Source organism: Chelonia mydas, chromosome 10 (assembly GCF_015237465.2).
Source record: "Chelonia mydas isolate rCheMyd1 chromosome 10, rCheMyd1.pri.v2, whole genome shotgun sequence".
Classification (NCBI taxonomy): domain Eukaryota; kingdom Metazoa; phylum Chordata; order Testudines; family Cheloniidae; genus Chelonia; species Chelonia mydas.
The window spans coordinates 61,299,525-61,322,326 of NC_051250.2; the positions used below are offsets into that span (position 1 = coordinate 61,299,525).

Below are 22,802 nucleotides of genomic sequence, written 5' to 3' on the forward strand. Positions count from 1 at the left end.
TGTCACAAAAAGTATATTTTCTTGTTTAAAAAAAGTCATTTCAATCCCTGTTTTTTCTTATATCCTTTTAGATGAAATTAACTATTTCATCTCTGTGACCTGAATTTAAAGAATTCCATTAAACTCATAAAGATAAGCTACAAAGACGAGTAGTATAATTCATGGTTTATATAGTCATAAGGTAATATTTTAACCAATAGTTTCATAGAAATTATTAATTGTATCACTTGGTGAGTGAATTTTCTTTGAATTAAAGAGATACTACTTCTAAGCACTAATAATGATACTGATAATAAAATCTTTACAAGTCAGCCATACTCATTCTCTGGTCCTGGCTCTCATTTACACTAAGGCTACTTTATACCATTCTAGCTGTGGAAAGCAGCCTTAACATGCTATCAGTGTAATATATTTCAATGTTAAGGCCCCTTTACAGTGTCAGAGCAGCATAAAGTGTCCTTAGTGTAAATGAAAATCAGACCCCTGAGCTGAATTCCACAGTCCTTCCATTGACAAAGCTCCCACTGAAGGTAATAATATTTTATCCTAGTAGGACTGTAGGATCAGAGCCTATATGGAGAATGCACAAAAGTGAAAACTGGGAACATTGTTTAGGGGCCCAATCATGCCAACACTTCTTACAGCCATACTGCTTACTACAGTGAGTCAAGTCAATGGGACTCCTCATCCAACAATGTCTAGCAGCAAATGTTTGCAGGATCTGGCCCTATGGGTGACAGTTGTCATGTAATATACAGTGGCTGTGCCCATACAGATCCAATTATATATATAAAGCTGTAGCTGTGTTCATATATTGAAAACTATTAAGGACAGACTGGGCCTTCTTTGCTCATACTGAATGGTACCTTACTGCTAAAATAGTCCCATTGAATTGGATGGATGTATTTAAGGAGTAAGGTACTACTCATTGTGAGTGAGGGTAGTACAGTCAGGCTTTCAAAATGTAATAAATAAGGTACATCTCTGAAAGATGAAAAGTAAATTTTATATTTAGATGCAGTCAAGAGTAAACAATTGGCTATTGGGGTTGGTAGTTCATAACTTCATTCAATTTAAGAAGTGATTTTTTTTTAAAAAAAAAATTTTTTAAAAAGTGTAGTTTAACTGTACTAGGAACAGAGGCTCCTCATTAATGAAAACATATAGTTCCATAAATCCAGAACTAATTAATTTAGGACATTGACACAATCATTCACTTTACATGGAGAAGATCAGCCTTCACTCCTTGTTGAAGTAGTTCACTTGTTCCTGCTTGGAAAAGTCCGCTCCAATGCTTTGCAGTATTTGTGGCAAATTATCCCTGTAACAAACTGAATGCACTATGGAAATTGTAATATGGCATCTGGAGCTCATTGTGCAATATTGAGTTACTACACTGTATGCATTTGTTCAAAAAATTAATATTTATTTATTGGTAAGACATTTGTTTTTGAACAGACTGCATTGTGTTGATACTTGTGAATGGCCTAAATATAATAAATCATATTTTACATATTGAGAAAATGTGTATTTATAGTCCTCTTGCACATAAGTTAGATGCTTTCGATTACACTATTGTTTCCACTCTTGGCATATGCTCATGGCACCAAGGACTTTGCCCTGTAACTAATTGTTCATTTGTCCTATGAAGGACCTGATACAGTCAGAATCTGAATATGCTAGAAAGTATTTGTGTCCCTTGCCATGTGGAAAGAGCCATGGTGAGCAAAGGCAATGCTGCAGAGACAGATCTCACATAATATCTGCTAATTCCTCCATCCCTTCAGCAAGAAAAAAGGAGAGAACTGCTGGAGGATATTAGGTCCCAGAGCACTGCAGAAGGGCAAACATAGTACCTATCTTTAAAAAGGGAAACAGGACATGGGGTATTATAGACCAGTACCTGGAAGGACTCTGGAACAAATGATTAAACAATGAATCTGTGAGTGCCTAGAGGATAATAGGAGTTAAAGGAATAGCCAGCATGGATTTGTTAAGAAGAAATCATGGCAAACCAATCTAACTTCCTTCTTTGACAGGATTACTGGCCTAACCAGTGGATGGGGGGGAGGGGAAGCAGTAGATGTGATATATCTTGATTTTTAGTAAGGTTTTTGACACAATCCTACATGATAGTCTCATAAGCAAACTAGGGAAATGTGATCTAGATGAAATTAGTGTAAGAGGAGTGCCCAACGGGCTGAAAGACTGTACTCAGACTAGTTAGCAATGATTTGCTGTCAAACCAGGAGGGTGTATCTAGTGGGGTCCTGCAAGAGTCAGTCCTGGGTCCAGTACTATTCAATATTTTCATTAATAATTTGGATAATGGAATGGAAAGTATGCTTATAAAATTTGCAGATGGCACCAAGCTGGTAGGGATTACAAGCACTTTGGAGGACAGTATTAGAATTCAAAATTACTTTGACCAATTGGAGAATTTATCTGAGTTCAACAAGATGAAATTCAATAGAGAAACTGCAAACTACTTCACTTAGGAAGGAAAAATCAAATGCACAACTACAAAATGGGGAAACTGGCTAAGAGGAAGTACTGCTGAAAAGACTCTGGCAGCTATAGTGGATCACAAATTGAATATGAGTCAACAATGTGATGCACTTGCAAAAAAGTATATCATTTAATATATAGTATATAATTGTCTCTACTCTGCACTGGAGAGGCCTCAAATGGAGTACTGTGTCCAGTTCTGGGCACCACACTTTAGGAAAGATGTGGGCAAATTGGAGAGAGTCCAGAGGAGTGCAACAAAAATGATAAAAAGGTTTAGAAAAACTAATCAATGAGGAAAGGTTTAAAAACAACCTGGGTATGTTTAGTCTTGAGACAAGAAGACTGGTGGGGAGGAGACCTGATAATAGTCTTGAAGTATGTTAAAGGCTGTTCTAAAGAGGACTGTGATCAATTGTTTTGTATGTCCACTGACGGTAGGACAAGCAGTAATGAGCTTCATCTGCAACAAGAGATTTAGGTTAAATATTAGGAAAAACTTTGTAACTATATATATATATATATATATACACACACATATATATATATATATATAAAAATAATACCCTCAGATCTGTAATAACATAAGTTGAAGTATCCACCCCTGGGGAGCAGTGGTAAATGAGATGCAATGCAGAGGGACTGAGCGGGCAGACCATAAACATGTTCAAAGTACTGAGTATAAAAGGGAAGCTACATCAAGGGCCAATTCACTGTCAAACATCCATTGCTTCGTTCTGTTAAACAAAATTAATGTATAAACAGGAAGGGAGGAACAGGAACATGCTAGAGAAGTAGTTACTGGATATCTCTCTTGCCATGGGAAATGCCATAGAAAATTCCTGCTGGAAGATTTACAATCACAGGGAAAAGCTCTGATTTAAACAATTTTATGCAGTTGCCCTATTGAAAAGAAAAAGGTAACATCCCAGGTTTCTTATCCAAAACTTAACTCATAAACCCAAGTTAAATTTCCCTGGTAAAAAATCAATTACCTTATATGGGGTTGTTACACTGAGTTTGCCCTGACGATGAACCCAGGAGAACAGGCCAGTTCTTGATAGTGATCTAACCACAACAAGCTGCAATAGGATTGATTCCAAATATCTATATTTTTAGACTATTTCTGAGTAGAATTGCTGTTCATAAAAAGTAATGTAGTCTTCAAGATGGAAGATTTCCCTTTTGCACAGGACAGGTACAGCAAAGACAGCAACATTAGCTGCCCTGTAATGGGTCCTGATCCTATTCTAAACAGTTCATCTCTAGGAGTGAGAGGGCACTTCATTGTACATCGCAGTTAGTTACTCTTATTGGCCTCTTTGCTGAGATTGACGCTTATCAACAATAGTGATGTTGGACATCTGGACTGCCACCAACTCCATTCTCATGAGCCATCAGAGAGCCAGCTATTTCGATCGTTACCAGTCTGGGCTGGAGTTGAACTCATGATCTCACAGTGAAAGGTACTGAATCCTCCTTCCAATCCTCCAGGAATCCAGTTGCTCTGATTTGAAGATTGGCTAATAAGCACACTTTTGTATATATTGAGTCTTCTCTGCCTCCCTCTCCCCACCCCCATACGCTGCACTGTATAGCCACTAACCCAATGCACTACGTTTATTTTAATCTTGCTTAAAAATAGATACTTGAAAAGCACCTCTGAATTTGGCCCAGCAGCTCTCATAAAAGAAATGACTCTGAGCTCTAAATTTTGTATGAGCTTTAGCCACAAGCCCATGTAAAAGAAAATGTCATTGTGTTGTTTTGGTAAATGCAAAACCTAGCCAGCCAATATTCCCTTGGGCACCTGCAATTCCCATGGCTTAAATAGCAGTTTTGGCTGGGCAGAATTGGACCAGTAATGTTTTAATACATGCCAGAATCTTATAGGTATTTCTACAGATTCAAGCTTGGGCTTAACGGTACCACTCCGGATTGTTTTTGTGAGACAATTGACCTATACAGTAAATACATCTGGATTGTCTGTGGATCTGGAAATAAATAACAGCCACTTGGAGATTTTCAACCATTAATTTGTTCATAATTCTGGAAACTGTTTTCATCTCCCACTTTTTTTAATGTAATAGTTTTTATCCTACAACTCACAGCTTGTTGACAACAGCTGAATGCTTTGACATTTTATATATTAAGTAGCAACTCTTGCCTCCTTTTTTTATGAGTAAATGCAATTAGTTTACATTGCACATGATTAATGTCACTTTGATATTTGTCTAAAAAGAATCCAGTATGTTTCTTGGCATTTACAAGAGTCCAGGTGGGTGCTGTGTATTTGGTGTCAGGCAGGTCAAGAATGCGTAAGTGCAATCACATCCGTTTGGCTTCTAATGAAGGAGAAATATGGAAGCGGGTGTGTAAACACATGCAGCGGAAACCCTGTTGTTACCACAAAATTCATCCACATTTCTGTAGTGCATATGTATGTTATTTTTACAGGTCAAATCCTGCTCCCTTCACTTTTCCTGGGAACAGGATCTGGCTTATAAATAACACTGAAGGTTCAGCAGTGGTGAATTGTGCCAAAGCATACTAATGAAAATATAACCACCGAGAAACAATGAGCATGGATCCCCTCTTACTCCTGATTTACACAGGGATAAAGTGAGGGATTGTCTACGCACAAAAACTGAACTGCTTTAACTATACTGGTTTCAAGGCCTGAGTGTGGATGTATTACCAATATAGCTTATTTCTGTGCAGGAAAGGGAATGCCACTACAACTGCATCCACCCTAGGGGTTATAATCATGGTGGTTAAAAAAAAAAAAAATTACATCCCTAACCAACAAAGTTATACCAGTACAAAAACTGTGTGTAAGCCAGTCCTGAGAGAAGACTCGGGCTAGACTGTTTTTATTAATATGGCAGGAAAGTTACCATGTTTTCTGCCTGATATTTTAGTTTAGAAATAATATTAATAGGATAGAGTATTGTAATAAGCACTGGAAAGGTCCCTTACTATGAGGTGCATGGCGAACATTTATCAAATACAGTCAGCTCCCTGGCCCTCCCTAGTGCCCGGATACCCTCCTGCCCCACCCCTGGGCAGGACAGAGCCCCCTAGTGCCCGGGTACCCACCCTGGAGTAAAAGGTGGCCCCTAGTGCCTAGGTACCCACCTGCCCCATTCCCAGGGCAGGACACGGCCCCCTAGTGCCTGGGTACCTGCACCCGGGGCAGGATGCAGACTCCCAGTGCCTGGATACCCTCCCACGCCCCGGGGCAGGATACAGCCCCCTAGTGCCCGGGTACCCACCCCCAGGGTGGAAGGCGGCCCCTTAGTGCCCAGGTACCCATCCGCCCCATTCCCCGGGGCAGGACACGGACCCCCCAGTGCCCAGATATTCTCCCGACCCGCACCCGGGGCCGGACACGAACCCTTCGTCCCCGGTTACCCTCCTCCGGCCTGCCCGGGCTGCAGCCGCAGGAGGCGGCCCCTAGTGGCCGGCTGTGAGCTGCAGCCTGCCGGGGCGGGGCGGACAATGCCGGGGACACGTGGGCGCGGCGGGGGCAGCTGCTTAGTCCGCGGCGGTGGGGCTGCAGGCTCAGCCATGCCGGGCTCGCTGAAGGAGCAGACGGCGCTGCTGCTGGGCGATTACTTCCAGCACCGCCTGGGGGACCCGGCGCTGCCGCCGCCCAGCCCCGCGGCCGAGACGCTGCGGCGGGCGGCCAGCGAGCTGGAGAGCCGGGAGCGGCCCTTCTTCCGCGCCTGCCGCCCGCTGGCCCTGGACGAGCGGCGGGAGCCGGCGGCGCTGCTGAGCCGGGTGGCGGAGCAGCTGGAGGCGGAGGGCGGCCTGAACTGGGGCCGGGTGCTGGCGCTGGTGGTGTTCGCGGGGAGCCTGGCGGCGGCGCTGGCCGAGCAGGGCAGCCGAGAGGAGGCGGGCCGCTTGGCCGAGGTGCTGGCCGCCTACCTGGCCGAGGAGAAGCGCGAGTGGCTGGAGGCGCACGGCGGCTGGGTAAGTGGGGGGCCGGGCCGGTTTGGAGGGGGGACAGCGGCCGGGCTGGGGACCGTGTAGCCCATCGCACCGGGGCCGCGTGGTCCCGCCCTGGCCAGGGGCTGCCGCCTGCTGGGGGAGGCTCTGACCTGAGCCGGGTACTAACCATAGAAACCCTCCCATTCCGCTGCCTGCAGGCTCGCCGGGCTCCGCCCGCCCCCCGGCGGTGCTGACTGCCCGCTGGAGAGAGCCCCTCTGGCGTGTGGGCCCCTTCCCCAGCGCAGCGCGCTCCGCTCCAAGGGCCTTGCCGGGGGGAGCAGCTGCCCCGCGCGCACTGGGGTACCGGGGGAGGGTGACTCTGCACGCAAGGCTGGGTATTTTTTCCATATATGGGAGCTATGCTGTCCCAGGCCCTGGGGAGGATGCTGTGGCCTGGAGCTTCCCTGACCGCGGTGTGATTCCCCGCCCCCAATAGAATCCTAGACCCATGCGGTTAGAAGGGACTGCAAGTCACTCCTCGATCTGCACAAGCTGGCAACTGACAAGAACGACCCTCATTTGTGTGACTTCTTGTGTAACCCGCTGCCGAGATGTAGGAGTTGTTGTCTAACCATCCTCTGGTGAAAGAGCTTCCCTGACCTCCCTAGGCAGTCCATTTACCAAACCACCTCTCCCTACCTTGAGGGGAACGGGGGGCGCCTTTGTTACTGATAGTCTGGCATATTGCAGTCTAGGGGCCTGCTATGCTTAGTTTCAAACAATTTTGTCCAAACTAAACCACCTCCCACACGGGTGGGTGGGGCGTGGGGGACACTTCCTAGCACAGCTCTATTTAATGCAGACAGGATCTGGGATTTTCAGTCATGTGGGACAACTGATGTCATGTAGTGCTCTGACAAGCCAGTGTTTGTGTCACTAGTGTGGATGGGGTCACTCAGATAAATTTAACACCCATTGCAAGAAAGGACACTAGACACAGCATTGCACTACCTTGTACACACTAATAACTTAATTGTTATTTATCCATAGTGGATGCTCTAATGTAGATGAGACTTTAGTAACACTAAAGTTCTTTCTGTGTTTCAGTGCGACTGCTGCTTCCACCAATGGTGAATTATAGCTTCCAAGCTTGTTACTATAGATGCAGTGTTTGCTAGAATGAGTGTTGAATGCTACAGATCCAGCAGAACCAGATTTCTGACACTAATTTTAAAATGCTGAAGTGTGTCTTGTCAATGTGGCTGTGCATTATAGTATAGACAGCCACATTGACCGATAAACTGTGGGATATTTAGAGAACTTGTCACTGTCTAATCTCAATTTAATTTGCTTATGCAAACTGGGAGAATGGAGTGTAAAACTTTGCTAACTAAATTCTTAAAATCTCCTGTTTCTTTGTATGGTATTCTGTGTAGTGTACACTCTGTGGGTAAGGGGGTCGAGAGGGGCAGGCAAACTGAAGTTGTATCTTGGCTAGCTGTGATGAAGCATTAAACAGATTAAAGTGTTGCCCAGTGTTACCACTTGTTACCACTTGGGAGTTAAACTGATGGAAGTTATCGTGTAGACAAGATTTTGATATCTTTACTACCCTGTTGTTTTAACAGTGAAGTTGAAGTACCATTTAAATTGGTGGCTGGAATTGGCTTGCACTCTATAAACTATAGGATGCGTGACATGAAGCCTTTGAAACAAGTATTAGGGCTAAATGAGACTCTGTTTATCACTTTAGGCGGACTTCATGGAGACCCTGGATCATAGTCACTGCTCAGGCTCTGCCTGTTTCCACCAGTAGAGATTAGATGATGGAACCCTATTAGTAGGATTGCAGCTGCACAAGCTGCCTGCTCTAATCCAGTTGGAGAGGAGTCAGGACATATTTAGTATACTCAAGGTGTCTTATTTCAGGCAATTCAGTGGAGGAAGTGTTCCCAAAAGGTGGTCACACACAGTAGCAACACTTCATAATTATTGCTAAATGTGGAAAGGTACATCTAAATTTGTACAACCATTGCAGTCTGAAACCCAGTCAGGCAGCAGATCTAGGTTGGAATAGGGATTAGTTCACATATAATTTTTTTACCTAGGTTAGTTCCTTGCTGCCAAACATTTTGCAACAAAATATAAATCTGCTACTTGTTACTTTTTTTAATACAAGTCTGACACATGGAGACAAAATCCTGGTAGAGAAGATATAATGGAGGTGTTATGTTTCTTACATAAATTAAACTGGGTTGTTTCAAAATAGAACACCCAATGAAATTAAAAAGTAAGAGGAAGCAATCTTGTGGAAGTCCATTGCCATGGAGTTGAATCTAAAACTTAGTAGGATTCAAAAATGGAATGCTACATTTGATAAGAACATCCACTCCTACATGAGATAAGACACATTAAAAAGGCTGCGCACCCTCATGCTTCAAGGCATAATTCCGCCACTAAATGGTAGGGAAAATTTGTTTCCTATCCTCATTGGACTTTAATATTAAATGTGACCACAATATATGGGTATATCTTCACAGCAGAGTTTGCCTGGGCTCTTTCTTGAGTGTTGTCCTCAACCCTCTCCAATCTGCACACAGACCTCTCAGCTGAATTTGGTGGTGCTTTCAGTCTCGGCTAGCGGATATAATTGGGGTGTGTGGGTTGGAGCCAAGATCTGCTTTTACTTGGGCTGGTAACCAACCCACTTTGCAGTTACAACACAGCCCAAGTGCTGATAGTTTCAGTTCCTTCCCACAATTCTTCCATGTGCCCAGGACAGACAAGTTCGCACAGTTCACTGTGCCTACTGCAGCATAAAGAGCCATGGGATATGTCCCCAGAATTCCTAGCAACAGACCTAGGGGATTGCAGCACCAGCATCAACCCAGGAACTTGGTACCGCTTTGTAGTGCAGTTGCTCACATCCAAAGGTTGAAAATCCTTTATAGGCTTTCTTTGAAGCATCTGATACTGGCTATTGTCAGACTGGATATGGGACTAGATTTTTCTGCTGATACAATGCATAATCAACTTCAAAAGAATGACTTCCCATAATACTAGAGGTGGAATAATTCATAGAAATCTGCATTCAGATCTCCATTTTCAAATAAAACCTAGGAGAGGAACATCTGGGATTTTTTTGGTTTTTTTTTTTCTCCAGGCAGAGAGTCTGCCGAAGTTTGATTATATGATGAATGAAAGAATTTGGGCAAGGGTTCCAAGAATATGTCATTTAGTCTCTCTGAATGTTAAGCAATCAACAAGCTACATTTCAAAGCCACAATGTAGCTTTAAGTTATTTGTTTCTGTTAATATGCAAACCAGCTTGTGTGAAGTACTCAGATGCTATGCCCTTCTTACAATTAAGAGAAGACTCTGTTTGACCGAACTTGTGTTTTAGCAGATACCTTAACCAACAAGTCACATACTAAGGATATGAGGGATGTGAAATATGCTAGATGCGCTTTCTAGAAGTGTGCTGACATGTTGTTGGGCTAGCCTTGTTTAAAGCTCTCAGAAATCTGTTAAGCAAACGCATTTTGGCTTCTAATACCTTTGTATCAAATCCTGTCCTTATTAAGTCCATGAAAATCTTACTGTTGACTTTGCTGGGCCAAGAATTTGGCCCTAGGCTTAGCTGAAAAGTTAAAGTACAGATGTAGACCAGATTATTGTATTAAGTTCAGCAACACACTTCAAAGTAGGAACACCAAATATTTATAGTCCAGAACTGACATGCAAGTCTTGAATTTCATTTATATATCAAGTCACCACTAAGCTATATGCTTGATTCCTTTGATGTACCCAGTGTTCCCCACTTGCTTCAAAAACTGTCATTGCATTGATGGGGCTCTCTGAGCAAATAATAATGATTTAAAAAAAAAATCTGACCAATTGTATACCCAAAATCATTGTATATGACTCAAAGCACAGTTTTCTATTGTACTTGGAATACACATCTGGAGAATTGTCAAAATGATTGTGGAATACCTAGCATTTAGTTCAATTTCAGACATTTTAAACAATCTCTTAAACATCATTTTAAATAGTACTGATCATTTGATGCTGGTACAAATAAGAATAAAACAAACTTTTCTAAGAGCTTTTGGCTTCATTATTTTGCTTTTTGGAAAAGTTAGTTGTGTGGGTTTTTTTAAGTGATCACTTGCTCACCTGAATGCTAATTGAAATCTGACTGTTGGCTAAAATGTAAACTATCATTTACCAAAAAATGCATTAACTGTTTGCACAAATTAAAGTGTAAAGAACAAAGTTCCGGAAGAAATTAAGAGCATAACTTGTTTACATAGATATCTGCCAAACAGAGTTCAAACATGACCATCTGGTGTTGTATTACTGCCACTCTTGATTATCATGAATAAAGATCTGGAAGAGCAGCTGCCAGCTTCATTCTGTCATAGGTCAGCTCTGAATTGAGTTACTTGCAGACTTTCCAAGTAGCATGTGTAATCAGAATCATGCATGGAACTGGGAGAAGGGGCCGCATTAAGACTTCTGTCTCAAGTGGAAATTTCCATGCACTGTTTCAAATATTCTCCCAGGCGTGAATGAAGAAAAAATACAACCAGCTCTATTCAGAGACTTGCATAAAAAAGCAAAAATATACTAGTGACATACTAAATGTCTCCATCTAGGAAGGTGGTTGTTGCACTGCAAACCATATTTACAGATATCTGTCTTCTAAATATCTGTGTGGTATTCAAAGTAGTGAAGAACTGAAATAACCAAAGCATGCTTGTTTCTGCTTTACCCCAAGTAGACTCAAATTCTCACTTTCTTTTGCTTTTCTAGGATGGCTTCTGTCATTTCTTCAATGGACATGGCTCTCAACCAACTGACCAGAACAGTACCATAAGCAGTGCGATCATGGCGGCAGCAGGGTTTGGACTAGCAGGATTAGCTGTTCTCTTGGCTGTACGATAGGCTGATCCAGTGGATCTTGCAATGGAAAGTACTCTACAAACTGCCAATTAGATTTCAGTCTATTTTCTATAGGATTGACTCATTAAGAAGATAGAAGTTTATATTTTTTAACTGGCTTGGAGAATTGTTGTCTTGCCACATCCTTGGCTATAAACTGCTTTACTTGCTACCCAGTAACAGCACAAATGAAAATGTGTACCTAAACCACCATTTGTGCATGCACACGTTGCTTATTGGCTCTGACCATCCTCTGGACCTCTTTCTTTGAAAGATGTAATCTAAATATTGCCATAGTTCATTCATGTACTGTAACTTCAGAGTATTCAATGTTATGCTAGAATAAGCCGTGGCAGTCTTGCAACCAAACCCTTTGTTCAAGGTATTTTGTTTAAATGGGAGTAACTTTAGAACACAACTTCAGCTATGCTGTAAGGTGAGCTAACACTAACTGTAATGTAATATGGTTTATAACTCCAAATGTGATGCACTGCACATAATACTGAGAGGCAATTCATTGGTTAGTCTAGAGCAATGAGTACCTATGTTGTAAAGAACATTATGGCTTAATATTAAGGAAATATGACTAAGAATAGTACGCAGCTACACTACAAATAGGTGAGGACTGATATAAAAGCAGAAATGGCTGCAAAATCTGTTCTTACTGAAAGGAATTTAACTATTGAAAACTTTAATTGGTATATTTGGAAATCCATTGAAGGCTGGAATTTCTCTGGATTTCCCTGTCAAAACCAGAATTTCCATATATCTTAATATATTTTTGAAGTATTTATCACTGTATAATACTTGTAGCCATGACATCTTTATTTTTGTTTGAAATTTCATTTTGAATACAGGTTCTCATGATCTCTCTAGTGTATATCAACCATTGTCTCCCTTGATCTAACAGTGTTAGTCTGTTGTCAACAAGCTGTGTATTTCTTTCTATTGTTTCTAGTAGCTTTTAACTTTCCTGGGTTACTTGTAGCTTGTACAATTTTACTGTGGTGACTTAATATGGTGAATAAATACTATTAAGTATTTTTATTTTAAAGAGTTAAATCTTCCTGGATTTATTCAGATGACTGGCATACCTGTTTGAAACATGAACATTAACCGTTTACCTGGATGCGTAAACTTACCTCTACCTTTTTTGAGTGTTTTGACAGCAAACAAAAGGGAGCTTGTGGCTTTGCAGCAATGTGCATAATCTCCTAACAGTTCTATCTGTAACCACTTCCTGCAGCTCGGTTTAGTGAAGGGCCCTTAAGAACACCCCCCCACCCCTCCCCATCTATACAGACTAATATTTTTGCAAATAGTGTCTTAAGAAATAATTCAGTGACTGACTATATAGGTGGAAGGATTCAGAAGAACCATGATTAAAAGTGTTCTTCAATACTGGCCTGCATTGCAGCTAGCTATTTGTATTGTCCAGATTCCTGTGCTAGGAGGATAGAGCTCAATTAAGAACAGAAAACGAAAAGTATGAAGTAGTGCTGGTAAGTCTTGCATGGAGGTAGAAGTTTATCATTCTTACTTAAGAACCCTGATACTTCCATTAGGCACTATGTAGAGAGAGACCTGCATTAAAGACACTTATGTTCTACCCCTTATCTCCCCTTCCTCCCTACTTGGTGGGGTTTAAACAGTTTTTTAAACCCATCTAAAACTTTATTGGCTTAAATTCTTCAAGGCCTTAGGCTTAACATGTTTAAAATATCCCCCAGGCCCCATTCTGTAAGATGCTTGTGGAACTTTCAGGGTTTCTTTAACTGCACACTTATACGGATAAATCACAAATGGTTACAAAGCACAAACTACAAAGGGGTGGCTAATCTGAGGTTGGGATGTCTGTCTGTCTGAGACCAGAGTATCGTGTAGCTGAAGAGAAAATAAACAAACTACTGTAATTTTCCTGTTATCCTCCCAGATGAATATACTCTTACCAGCATTTCACACACTGGGTAGTTGTCCCTCTGCCACCCTTGTTCCAAATATTACCTAACATCTCCTCAGTGCTCCCCTCCAAAAAACAAAATCCTGTTGCTCCTGGAGTTTTGTTTTGCTCTGCAAATGTGAACAAGCTTCAGGGTGAAGTTTTGGTAGACATCAGTTAAGTTAAAAACTAAGAAAATGCAGTGAACTATTGCAACTGCTCTACCCTTCACTTCTCTGTTGTTAATGCCAAGGTGTTTGCGTAGCGGTGTAAATGAGGTAATAATGGGGAGAGCGGTTTCCCTAGTGCTACTCTCTGGTATTGAGAACCCTGCACTGTAATTTATATCGTATGTAGAACTCCATTGTGCTAACCATGAATAAAAATGCAGGGAAACTAACAAAAGGCAATATTATTTATTCAAAGTTGGCAAGTTCCAGAGAGGATGGAGAGAATGCTATCTCCCCCTCAGTGCTGTTCATTCAGAATAAAAATGTGTACTTGTTTTCTGTTGTCTAACCCTGCAAATTCAGTGTCAATGGGAGATTCAGGCCTTATTGTTCGAGGCACTGAATCTGCTTATGATAAGGTGTGGTCCCTTCCCTCGGTACATAATTGAAATAGTTGCTCTATATGTAAATCTGCCCATCGATCACCTTAGGAGACTTCCTCTGGGGGAGAGGAGTAGTTAGACTTGTGCCAAACCACATTTATTGGTAACTGCAGTTGTAGTGCCCAAAACAGGTTACTTATCAGTAAGTGAGAATAACACAAGGAAATAATGGTGGTTTCCCAAAATCAGTCACCTGAGTACTTCCCTATGTTCTCTGTAACTGGAATATCATGTGATCAGTGACAAAAAGGAATTAAAACTTTAGTTTCTGAAGTAGCTCTATATGTACTCAGATTTTTTTTGTCTGCAAAATAAGGTTAAATACGGTATGGAAATGTGCATATCCTGGGTCCTGTCCCTTTTGCTCATATTTCAAGTTGGGCAAAGATCAAATTATCTCATTCCAGTGTGCAGTCCAGACGACTGAAGGGTTGTCATTATCTGCCCTGCAACCTGGGCTCCCTCAGCGTACTTTGCTGTTGAGTGGCCCAGGGTGGGAGTTACACAGACAGCAGGCAGGTCATATCCTGAGTGTCTATGTATAGCTGCAGTCCTGATCCAGCAACTCTGACCCTTGCAGCCATAGTTACTACCTTCAGGGTGACCTCAACACACTCCCAATTACAAATTTTCCCTAGTTTGTGTGTGTTCTGCATGGGCCTACCCTCTCCTGGACAGTTCAAATATTATAGGTCCCTTTGCCCTGTAAGAGGTCAATATCCAGCAACCTCCCAAACAGCTCAGTTTAAATACAGCACTGGATTAATTTTAACTATTAAAATTTTCGTATACAAATATTTTAAAATGAGTGCAAGGTATTAAAATCCAAAATGGTTACAAGAGAAATAAAGATAGAATTTTCTAAGACCTAAAACTTAGTTCAAGATAAAATCATTTTCACAGCAACATTGCTAACCAAATTTTCATGTCAGGATCCCTCCCAAAGTCAAAAGGCGGGTTTCTTTGTCTTAAGTAAAAAAGATAACCTAGGGTGTTTTTGCCTCTTTATAGTTTTTGCATCTCACCTTTATTGGTTCCTGTTCAATGGAAGTGCAGAGCCAGTGCTTGAGGCAGGGGTAGGGTATGGAGCCCCATGGCCCCCCCCACCTAGGAGCCAGACCTGCTTCTGCCCTATTCCGGGGCGCAGTGTGGTGTCAGAACAAATAAGGACTAGCCTGCCTTAGCCGGGCAGCATCCCTGATGGGACTTTTAATGGCCCAGTTGGCAGTGCTGACTAGAGCCACCACCACCCAGTACCTTACATTCCACGACCTAGTACTGAGTCGTGACCCGCAGTCTGAAAACCACTAGGCTAGAGGCATCAGCTTGTCCTTTGTTCTGCAGAAACTAGTTTACCCCCGTTGCTGTCCCCCGGACCCTGTTTATTGCTTATATGTAAACTGAGATAAACACACATTTCTGTGGTTAGGCTAGACCTGTTTAACAACTTCTGCCTAGTTGGGCTTCATGGGGTTGAACATGTGCTAACAGCATCCTAGGGGGCAATTCATAACTTTACATGTAATGTTGCTACGTACACTTCAGCATGATAGTATTGACCAGTGAGTTGTTTTTTAAAATGATACCTCACAAGGCATATTTTGTACAAAGATTATTATAATAGTGTGTAGGGTGTGAATACAGGGATGCATTTGGTCACAAAAATATCTTGCATAAAATCTTGAATGAAATTCTTAATTTTAGACAAGGCAAGACACACAGACAAAACCATAGAACTTATTTTGCTGATCGCAACAGTAGGGCAGTGGAGAAAAGTAGTAAATGTCTATTATGACCCAGAGTCTGGAAATGTCCTTGAATGCAGCCACAACTAGCCTTCACACTAACCAATCTTTTTCCTTTAGAAGTGAAGTGTGGCTGATGCTTTGATGTCAGTCTTGTGGAGTATTCTCCACGCACTGTGTTTCAGCACAAAGGATGTTTGTTTGTTTGCTGCTAATCCGTAGAGGAGTCAAAGGCAAAAACATGAGTTGAGAGCAAGGAAAATGGATATAATTTTGTTTCTTTAATCCTACTAGAGCAGCAGAGCTTTGGTGAAGAAGTAGTCAAAGATCAAAAGACGTAATGTGAATATCATTTGGAGGACTATTTTCTTATTACTAAGGTACTGAGAAAGAGAGTACATAGCTATTCTCTTTGCACTACACAGTGCTGTTTTCTCTTTACAACAGCAGCATTGTATAATATAACAAGACTTAATTAGGGACAAAACTCAGGTGGTATAAATCAATGTAGTTCCATCAGCTTCAACTGAGGAGTTGATTCTTAGTTTTAGTCTAAGCATCCACATTGTTTTTTGTTTTGTTTTTTAAAGCAAGGGATGAAACAGTGCAGATTAACTGATAGAATCAACTGATGTTTCATGCTCTCTGTTTGCCACCAAAAAATAAAAGGAAGCAAAACCTTGCCTAAAAAAACCCCACACATTGCTTTAAGAAAGGAATAGTAAGTTGATGCTCTCAATAGTAAGCATTCAGATATAGCATTCAGGTTTTATTTTGTGATAAGTGCTTCAGAAATAACAAAGACCCTCATCCCGTAAACACTTAACACATCTGTAACTTTGTTCTTATAAATTGACCCAACTGACTTCAGTGGAACTACTCATGAGTATAGTTACACACATGCTTAAGTGTTTGTAGGTTCAGGGCTGTAAATAATACCTGAAATATTTCTATTTTTGCTATTAGGATTAACATATGGTAACTGTCATGTAATCCAACTGGAGCACAAACTTGCAGATACTGTGAACGATCAGTTTTTCACAGTGTCTGTAGGCGTGTGCAAGCTTTTTGTCATGGGAAAATGTTCTCTCTCATTCCTATTCTGCTAAAACAAATATACCTCCTTAAACTTCACACCCGGTGGGCAGACACACTGAAGTCAATGGACCTACCTCGTGTATGTAAAGTTAAGCACTTATAGGAACCCAGCATGTATCCTACTGAACTGAAACTGAGGTCCATCTAGTCTAGAATCCTGTCTCAGACATTAACCAACACCAGATGCTCCAAGGAAGATGTTAGAACTCCTCACTAGGTAGATATGGGATAATCTGCCCCTCACATTAGAGCTCATCGTGATCTCTAAGAGTTAGATTGGTTTTAGCTCTGAATCATGATATTTAATACCCTTTCAAAAACCTTTAGCATTTGTTGTTAGAATTCTGGATATTCTTGATATCTATATAGAAGTCCAGTCCCCTTTTTTATTCTTGCTAAATTTCTTGGCTTCAGTATGCTGTGGCAATGAGTTCCATAGTCTAACTGTGTGTTGTGTTGGTTTTTTTCAAAATCAGCTTTGAATTTGCCACTTTTTAATAAGGTATGTAAGTCTTTGCAGGATTGGGACTGTGGATGGCTGACTTAGAGCTGCACAAAGGAAGCCAATTGAATCACACAGCAAAAAGAAATCTTACTGTGCTACAAACCCCCGGAACTATGCTAAATATTCTGGACTGCCATCTAACTTTTTACATATATACTGACAGCTCCATTAACAGAGTCTTCTATGTTAAATGTATTCGCACTATGGGTTGCTGTTATAGGGCCCAATCCTGTTCCCATTGAAGAATGAGTCATGCCATTGACTTCAGGGACAAGATAGACACATGGGTAAGAATAATTAAAAAGAGAAATACTCAGGGCTTGTCTACACTTACAGGGGGATCGACGCATGAAGACCTGCTAAATCCACCACAGATCACTCTCCCATCGACTTCTGTACTCCATCTGAACAAGAAGCACAAGGAGAGTCGATAGGAGAGCATCTCCCATCGACAGAGTGTAGTGTGGACCTCGCGGTAAGTAGATCTAAGTACGTCAACTTCAGCTACGTTATTCACGTAGCAGAAGTTGCGTAACTTAGATCGATATCCCCCCCCCCCCATAGTGAAGACCAGGCCTCAGAATGTCTGGAGACCTTTCAACACTATATAAGTTTGAAAACATCGGGTATTTTTTGTCAGATTACAAAACTTGTGAATGTAACCCCATTATCCAAGGTGAACAAAAGGAAAGGGGACAAAAAGATGACTGAATGGACAAGAAAAATAGTCTGAAACATCACATTTATTTGATGTTGTTTGTTTTTAAACGGTCTCTTCCTTTTTCTTACATTCCAGTCATCTTAGATTATGAAAATAAACTAGGGTGGGTTTCACTTTTTCCAGCATGTTTCTAGACTCTTTCACTCTGACAATCTCACACACCACAAAAATGCTATTGTGCTGGGCTAGCACACATTGATGGGAAAGGTCTAAATCCTAACCCAAAATGTAATCCTTGAATTACTGTTACAGTTCATGAAGATGTTTCTATTAATACCAAATCTTATAAAACTTTTTTTAATATAAAAGAAAACCTTTATTTTAGGCTTTAACTAGCTGTGTGTGTCATCTAAATCCCTTTCAAAGTGGTGGGGGGGTTGTTTTGGTTGCATTTAAATCATGATTATATTGAAGTCAAATCTGTTGTTTAAAAATTTCTTTTTAGAGTGAAACAATTAGACTATCCCTCTTGTGAGAGAGTTCCCTGCCTGGGCCCAGTCTAGCTTGCTTTATTCAAATGAGTGAGGGGGACAGGGTTTGACCCTCTGTGTTTGTATTTCTTTGTTTTCATTGACATTCTTTCTGGTCTTCAAGTTGTCCATTTGTACCCATGTAATTTATGTTCTTATTTCCTGCACTATATCATGTAACCACCATTAGTGGATTGGCTAGCTTGTGGTTTCTGGCTTTTCACCCATTTTAGGTCATTTTTGAAATGCATGATCTATTTGCATTGGTTAGGAAATGACCCATTTTAAAAGGGGGGGTTCAGTGAGGGATTGTGCCCGGTATGAGAATCATATAATTTCCTGTAGTAAGTAACTCGGCATTGGAAATTGGAAAGGCATATTTTAAGAGAACCACTGTAAATACTGTAGACAACTTTTGCTCTCCTCTGCATTTCAACCCTCTAATGATTCTGTGTTGACAACTTCACTTTGGGGAATTCCTGTGTTTGACTGGACATGCTTTTGTTTTTTTCTGGACATGGGAGGTGCCTTCAATTGTAAGTCTAGATATAGTGAGTATTGGACGAACTCCATACCCCTTATACGTACTGCTGTTTTGATCCTGTCTCCTTTTAAATGTGGTGTGATATCTATATTAGCCTCTGGGGTCTGAATGTGGTAGGGATGGACCAAATCCTCCACAGGTGTAAATCAGCATACAGTAGTTTCATTGAAATTCAATTCCACCAATTTACACCAATGGAGGATTTAATATGGGGTGTGTGTGTGTGTATTGCTGTACATACTCCACATTCTGATTGAAAGGCTATGGTTCTTGCAAATGTAGCTGTGTTAATTTTCTATTAAATAGTGTGCTTTACTTCTTCAAAGTACTGTACAAACAAAAAAGTGTTGTCTGCAACATTTTTGTTGGCTTTTTTGTAGTTGCCATTTTCATGTTAAGAAATTAATTGGCTGGATGATTTCTAAATTTTAGCTGGTCCTTTCCTAAAAATTATCCTGAGAGAATCCCTGCATATTTTAACGACTAGGAATAATGAATTGACACTTACAAACATGTACAGAACTTTTCTTCTTGAGACTGAAAAGCATCTTACAAATGTGGTAAGTATCGTCATGCCCATTTTCAGACGGGGAAACTGAAGCACGGATTGGTTAAGAGACACTGCCCAAGATCAAACAGCTAGAGGTTGCAGAGCTGGGAATACAACCACCATCTCATTAATTCCCAGTGCAGTGCCCTAGCCTCTGGACCATGCTAAAGTGCAGTGTCTCTATGTTCACACAGAACAAGGAAGGTCCACTGTGACATGTTGGATGCTCATTGTTCAGGATGAGATGCGCTCCTTCCTACACAAGCCCTGAGAAAGTGGGTTTTGGGTGGTGATTGGGGATGAAATACATCTCCCATCATGTGGTCAGGCCTCAGAGGAGCAGTTCATGGGCTGGAAGAATGGCTACTACCATTCTGCATGCTTATGTGCTGATTTCTTGGCTTCTAGATATGCCTTCCCTGTAGCTCATCTTGGCAGCCACAAGCAGTTGGAATGCCATTAGTGTCTATCCCTAGAGCAACACCCTGCCCCACAGCCATTTCAGCTCAAGGGCTGGCCTTTGGGCCTGTTCCCACTTGTAGTTTGCCATAACCTGAGTTTGGTCCCTAAAATAATGTGCAAAGGATCCATGTTCACTCACGCTGTCTAATCCAGCAGGGACTCCTGAGGGGTTGGCTGATGGTAGGGGAGAGAGATCTAGTTATATTTTCTGGTCAATAGGGATTGACCGTTTTGGTATGTTCCTTTTGAATTCTTGAAGAGATTCGTGTTTGATATGCATTTTCTGAATGAGTATAGAATAAGGCCCGGGGGCCACATCCGGCCCTTCAGATGTTTTAATCCAGCCCTCGAGCTCCTGCCAGGGAGCAATGTCGACAGCTTGCCCTGCTCCACGCAGCTCCCGCAAGCAGCAGCATGTCCCCCATCCAGCTCCTACATGTAGGGGCAGCCAGGGGACTCCGCACGCTGCCCCTGCCCCAAGCACCGCCCCTGCAGCTCCCACTGGCCAGGAACCACAGCCAATGGGAGTTGCAGGGGCGGCGCCTGCAGATGGGGCCGGGGGGGACATGCCACTGCTTCCGGGAGCTGCTTGAGGTAAGTGCCACCCAGAGCCTGCATCCCTGACCCTCCCAACCCCCTGCCCCAGCCCTGATCCCCCTCCTGCCTTCCAAACACCTCGGTTCCAGCCCAGAGCACCTTCTTGCATCCCCAACCCCTCATACCCAGGCCCACTCCAGAGCCCACACTCCAGCTGGAGCCCTCACCCCCTCCTGCACTCCAATCCCTAATTTCGTGAGCATTAATGGACCGCCATACAATTTCCATACCCAGATGTGGCCCTTGGGCCAAAAAGTTTGCCCACCCCTGGAGTAAGGGTACCAGAAAGCGTAACCATCCAGAGACAAAAGTGAAACCACCCAGTTTGTGCATTGTCTGCACCAAAGCGAAGTGCAAACAGATGACAGTGAAGAGTTAATTACATGTTTGAAAAGTAAGATGTTCAGTGACACAGGTAAGAGCATTTGCCTTTATAAAATATAGTGACTGCACAACCATCCTCTTAGTTCAGGTGAGGCTCTAGCTAACAGTCAAGAGAAATTTTCCTGCAAGCTTTATGTTAAAGTGGTTACTTCAGGTGAGCATTTCCTACTGGAAAGTGAACTATTGCATGATCATGCAAGGCACTGTGCATACCTTGTGGGAGGTGATCAGCACTTTCAATGCAAACTGATCTCCTCCCAAGAGGAGCTCAGTAACTTTGAAGATGGGTATTTTTACTGTACAGGTTCCAATCCTGCTCTCATTGAAGTTCCTGGCTAAACTCTTGCTGACTTCACTGGGAGGTAGCAGGTTTGGGCCTCATGATTTTTAACCAGACTCTGTCCATTTTAAATGCACAATGGCTAAGGCAGTGGTTCTCAAACTTTTTTTGGGGGGGGGACCACTTGAAAATTGCTGAGGATCTCGGCGAACCACTTAGTGATCTTTCCAAATGTTGTTTGTACCGTTAGCTAACTGTTGTAAACTGCTTTGGATAAAAATGCTATATATTAAAAAACCCCGTAGTAATAAACATTTTTTGTTCTACAAATAAAAGCACACAACTCATATTTTAATATCAGTAGTCTTACCTTTCTAATGTGATGGATGTGCCCTCTCTCCCCTGCCGCGGCAGCCCCTGAGCTGGAGCTGGGAAGGAGGGGGGGTCTCCCCTGCCGTGGCAGCCTCTTGGCTGGGAAGGAGGGTGGTTTCTCCCTCTCTCCCCCACCATGGCAGCCCCCGAGCTGGGGCTGGAAGGAGGGCCATCTCTTCCCAGTAGCCGCAGCCCTGGACCTGGGGAAAGTCACTGTTTTCTCTGGCCACCGGAGCCCTGCATGTCCCAAATCCACCCCCCCTTCTCACCCCACTGCCCGCTCCCAGCTGCCCCTTATTCCCCCCAAGGCCACCACCTCACCTTACATGTGCATCTTGTTCAGGGTCCAGGCACCTAATAGTGGAGCCATGCCTACGCGGCTCCACTAATTAGGTAGGTTGCCCTTCATTCTTTTGTGTGCAGCCGTCCAGGCACACACCTTAGAGGGAACTATCCACAGACCAACTGTGAATGGACCTCACAGTTGGTCCGCAGTTTGAGAACCTCTGGGCTAAGGAATTCATGTACTGATTTCATCCTTAGCTCACCCCAATATCTGTAGGCATTGCAAATCATGTACCACTCTGGGCATCTAACAACAGAACTGTGTGCACCTATGTAAGCTGCAATACCTAACTGTTGCAGACTTGGGTGACTTACGGGTGAGTCTAACTGCAATTCTGCCTCCCTAGCCTTTTTGTGGGTCTAAGCCACACCCTTAATGTTATTTTAACATATCACAGCTTCTGGTGTAGAAGTATGATACCCTCGGGCAACCATTCTGCAGATCAGGGGTGAAATCCTGGCCTCACTGAAGTAAATGGCAAAACTCCCACTGATGTCAATGGGGACAGGGTTTCACCCCAGATTTCCTACTGAAGTCAGTGTAATTGTTGCATGTGGAAGGACTGCAAGATAAGTGCACGTCCTAATTCTGTAACCCTTATTTGCTTATGCCCAGCCGTTCCTTCTGCAGTCTCCTATCACAAATAGAAATTCTAACGTAAGTGCTACTCAGTGTAAAAGGTAAGTTATCTGGCTCTTGGCTAGGAAGCATAAGAGACTACATCAGTCCACAAATGTGCCCCTAAATCATTCTCTTTTATATTTCAATTGAATGTTGACCATTTTTCTGAT

The 22,802-nt window shown here is 42.4% G+C and overlaps 1 protein-coding gene and 1 long non-coding RNA gene across 2 annotated transcripts; both read left to right on the forward strand.

Moving 5' to 3' along the window:
* The first annotated feature begins 2,932 nt into the window (after window positions 1–2,932).
* LOC122462225 lies at window positions 2,933–22,557 on the forward strand. The gene is made up of 3 exons (XR_006284651.1): window positions 2,933–3,011; window positions 21,114–21,119; window positions 22,547–22,557. It is a non-coding gene; the product is annotated as an uncharacterized LOC122462225 (long non-coding RNA).
* On the forward strand, window positions 6,028–12,439 carry BCL2L10 (BCL2 like 10). The gene is made up of 2 exons (XM_037911410.2): window positions 6,028–6,483; window positions 11,257–12,439. Exons 1-2 carry the CDS (start codon window positions 6,079–6,081, stop codon window positions 11,386–11,388), a joined length of 537 nt encoding a protein of 178 aa, XP_037767338.1. The 5' UTR covers window positions 6,028–6,078; the 3' UTR covers window positions 11,389–12,439.
* Window positions 22,558–22,802: the final 245 nt, after the last annotated feature.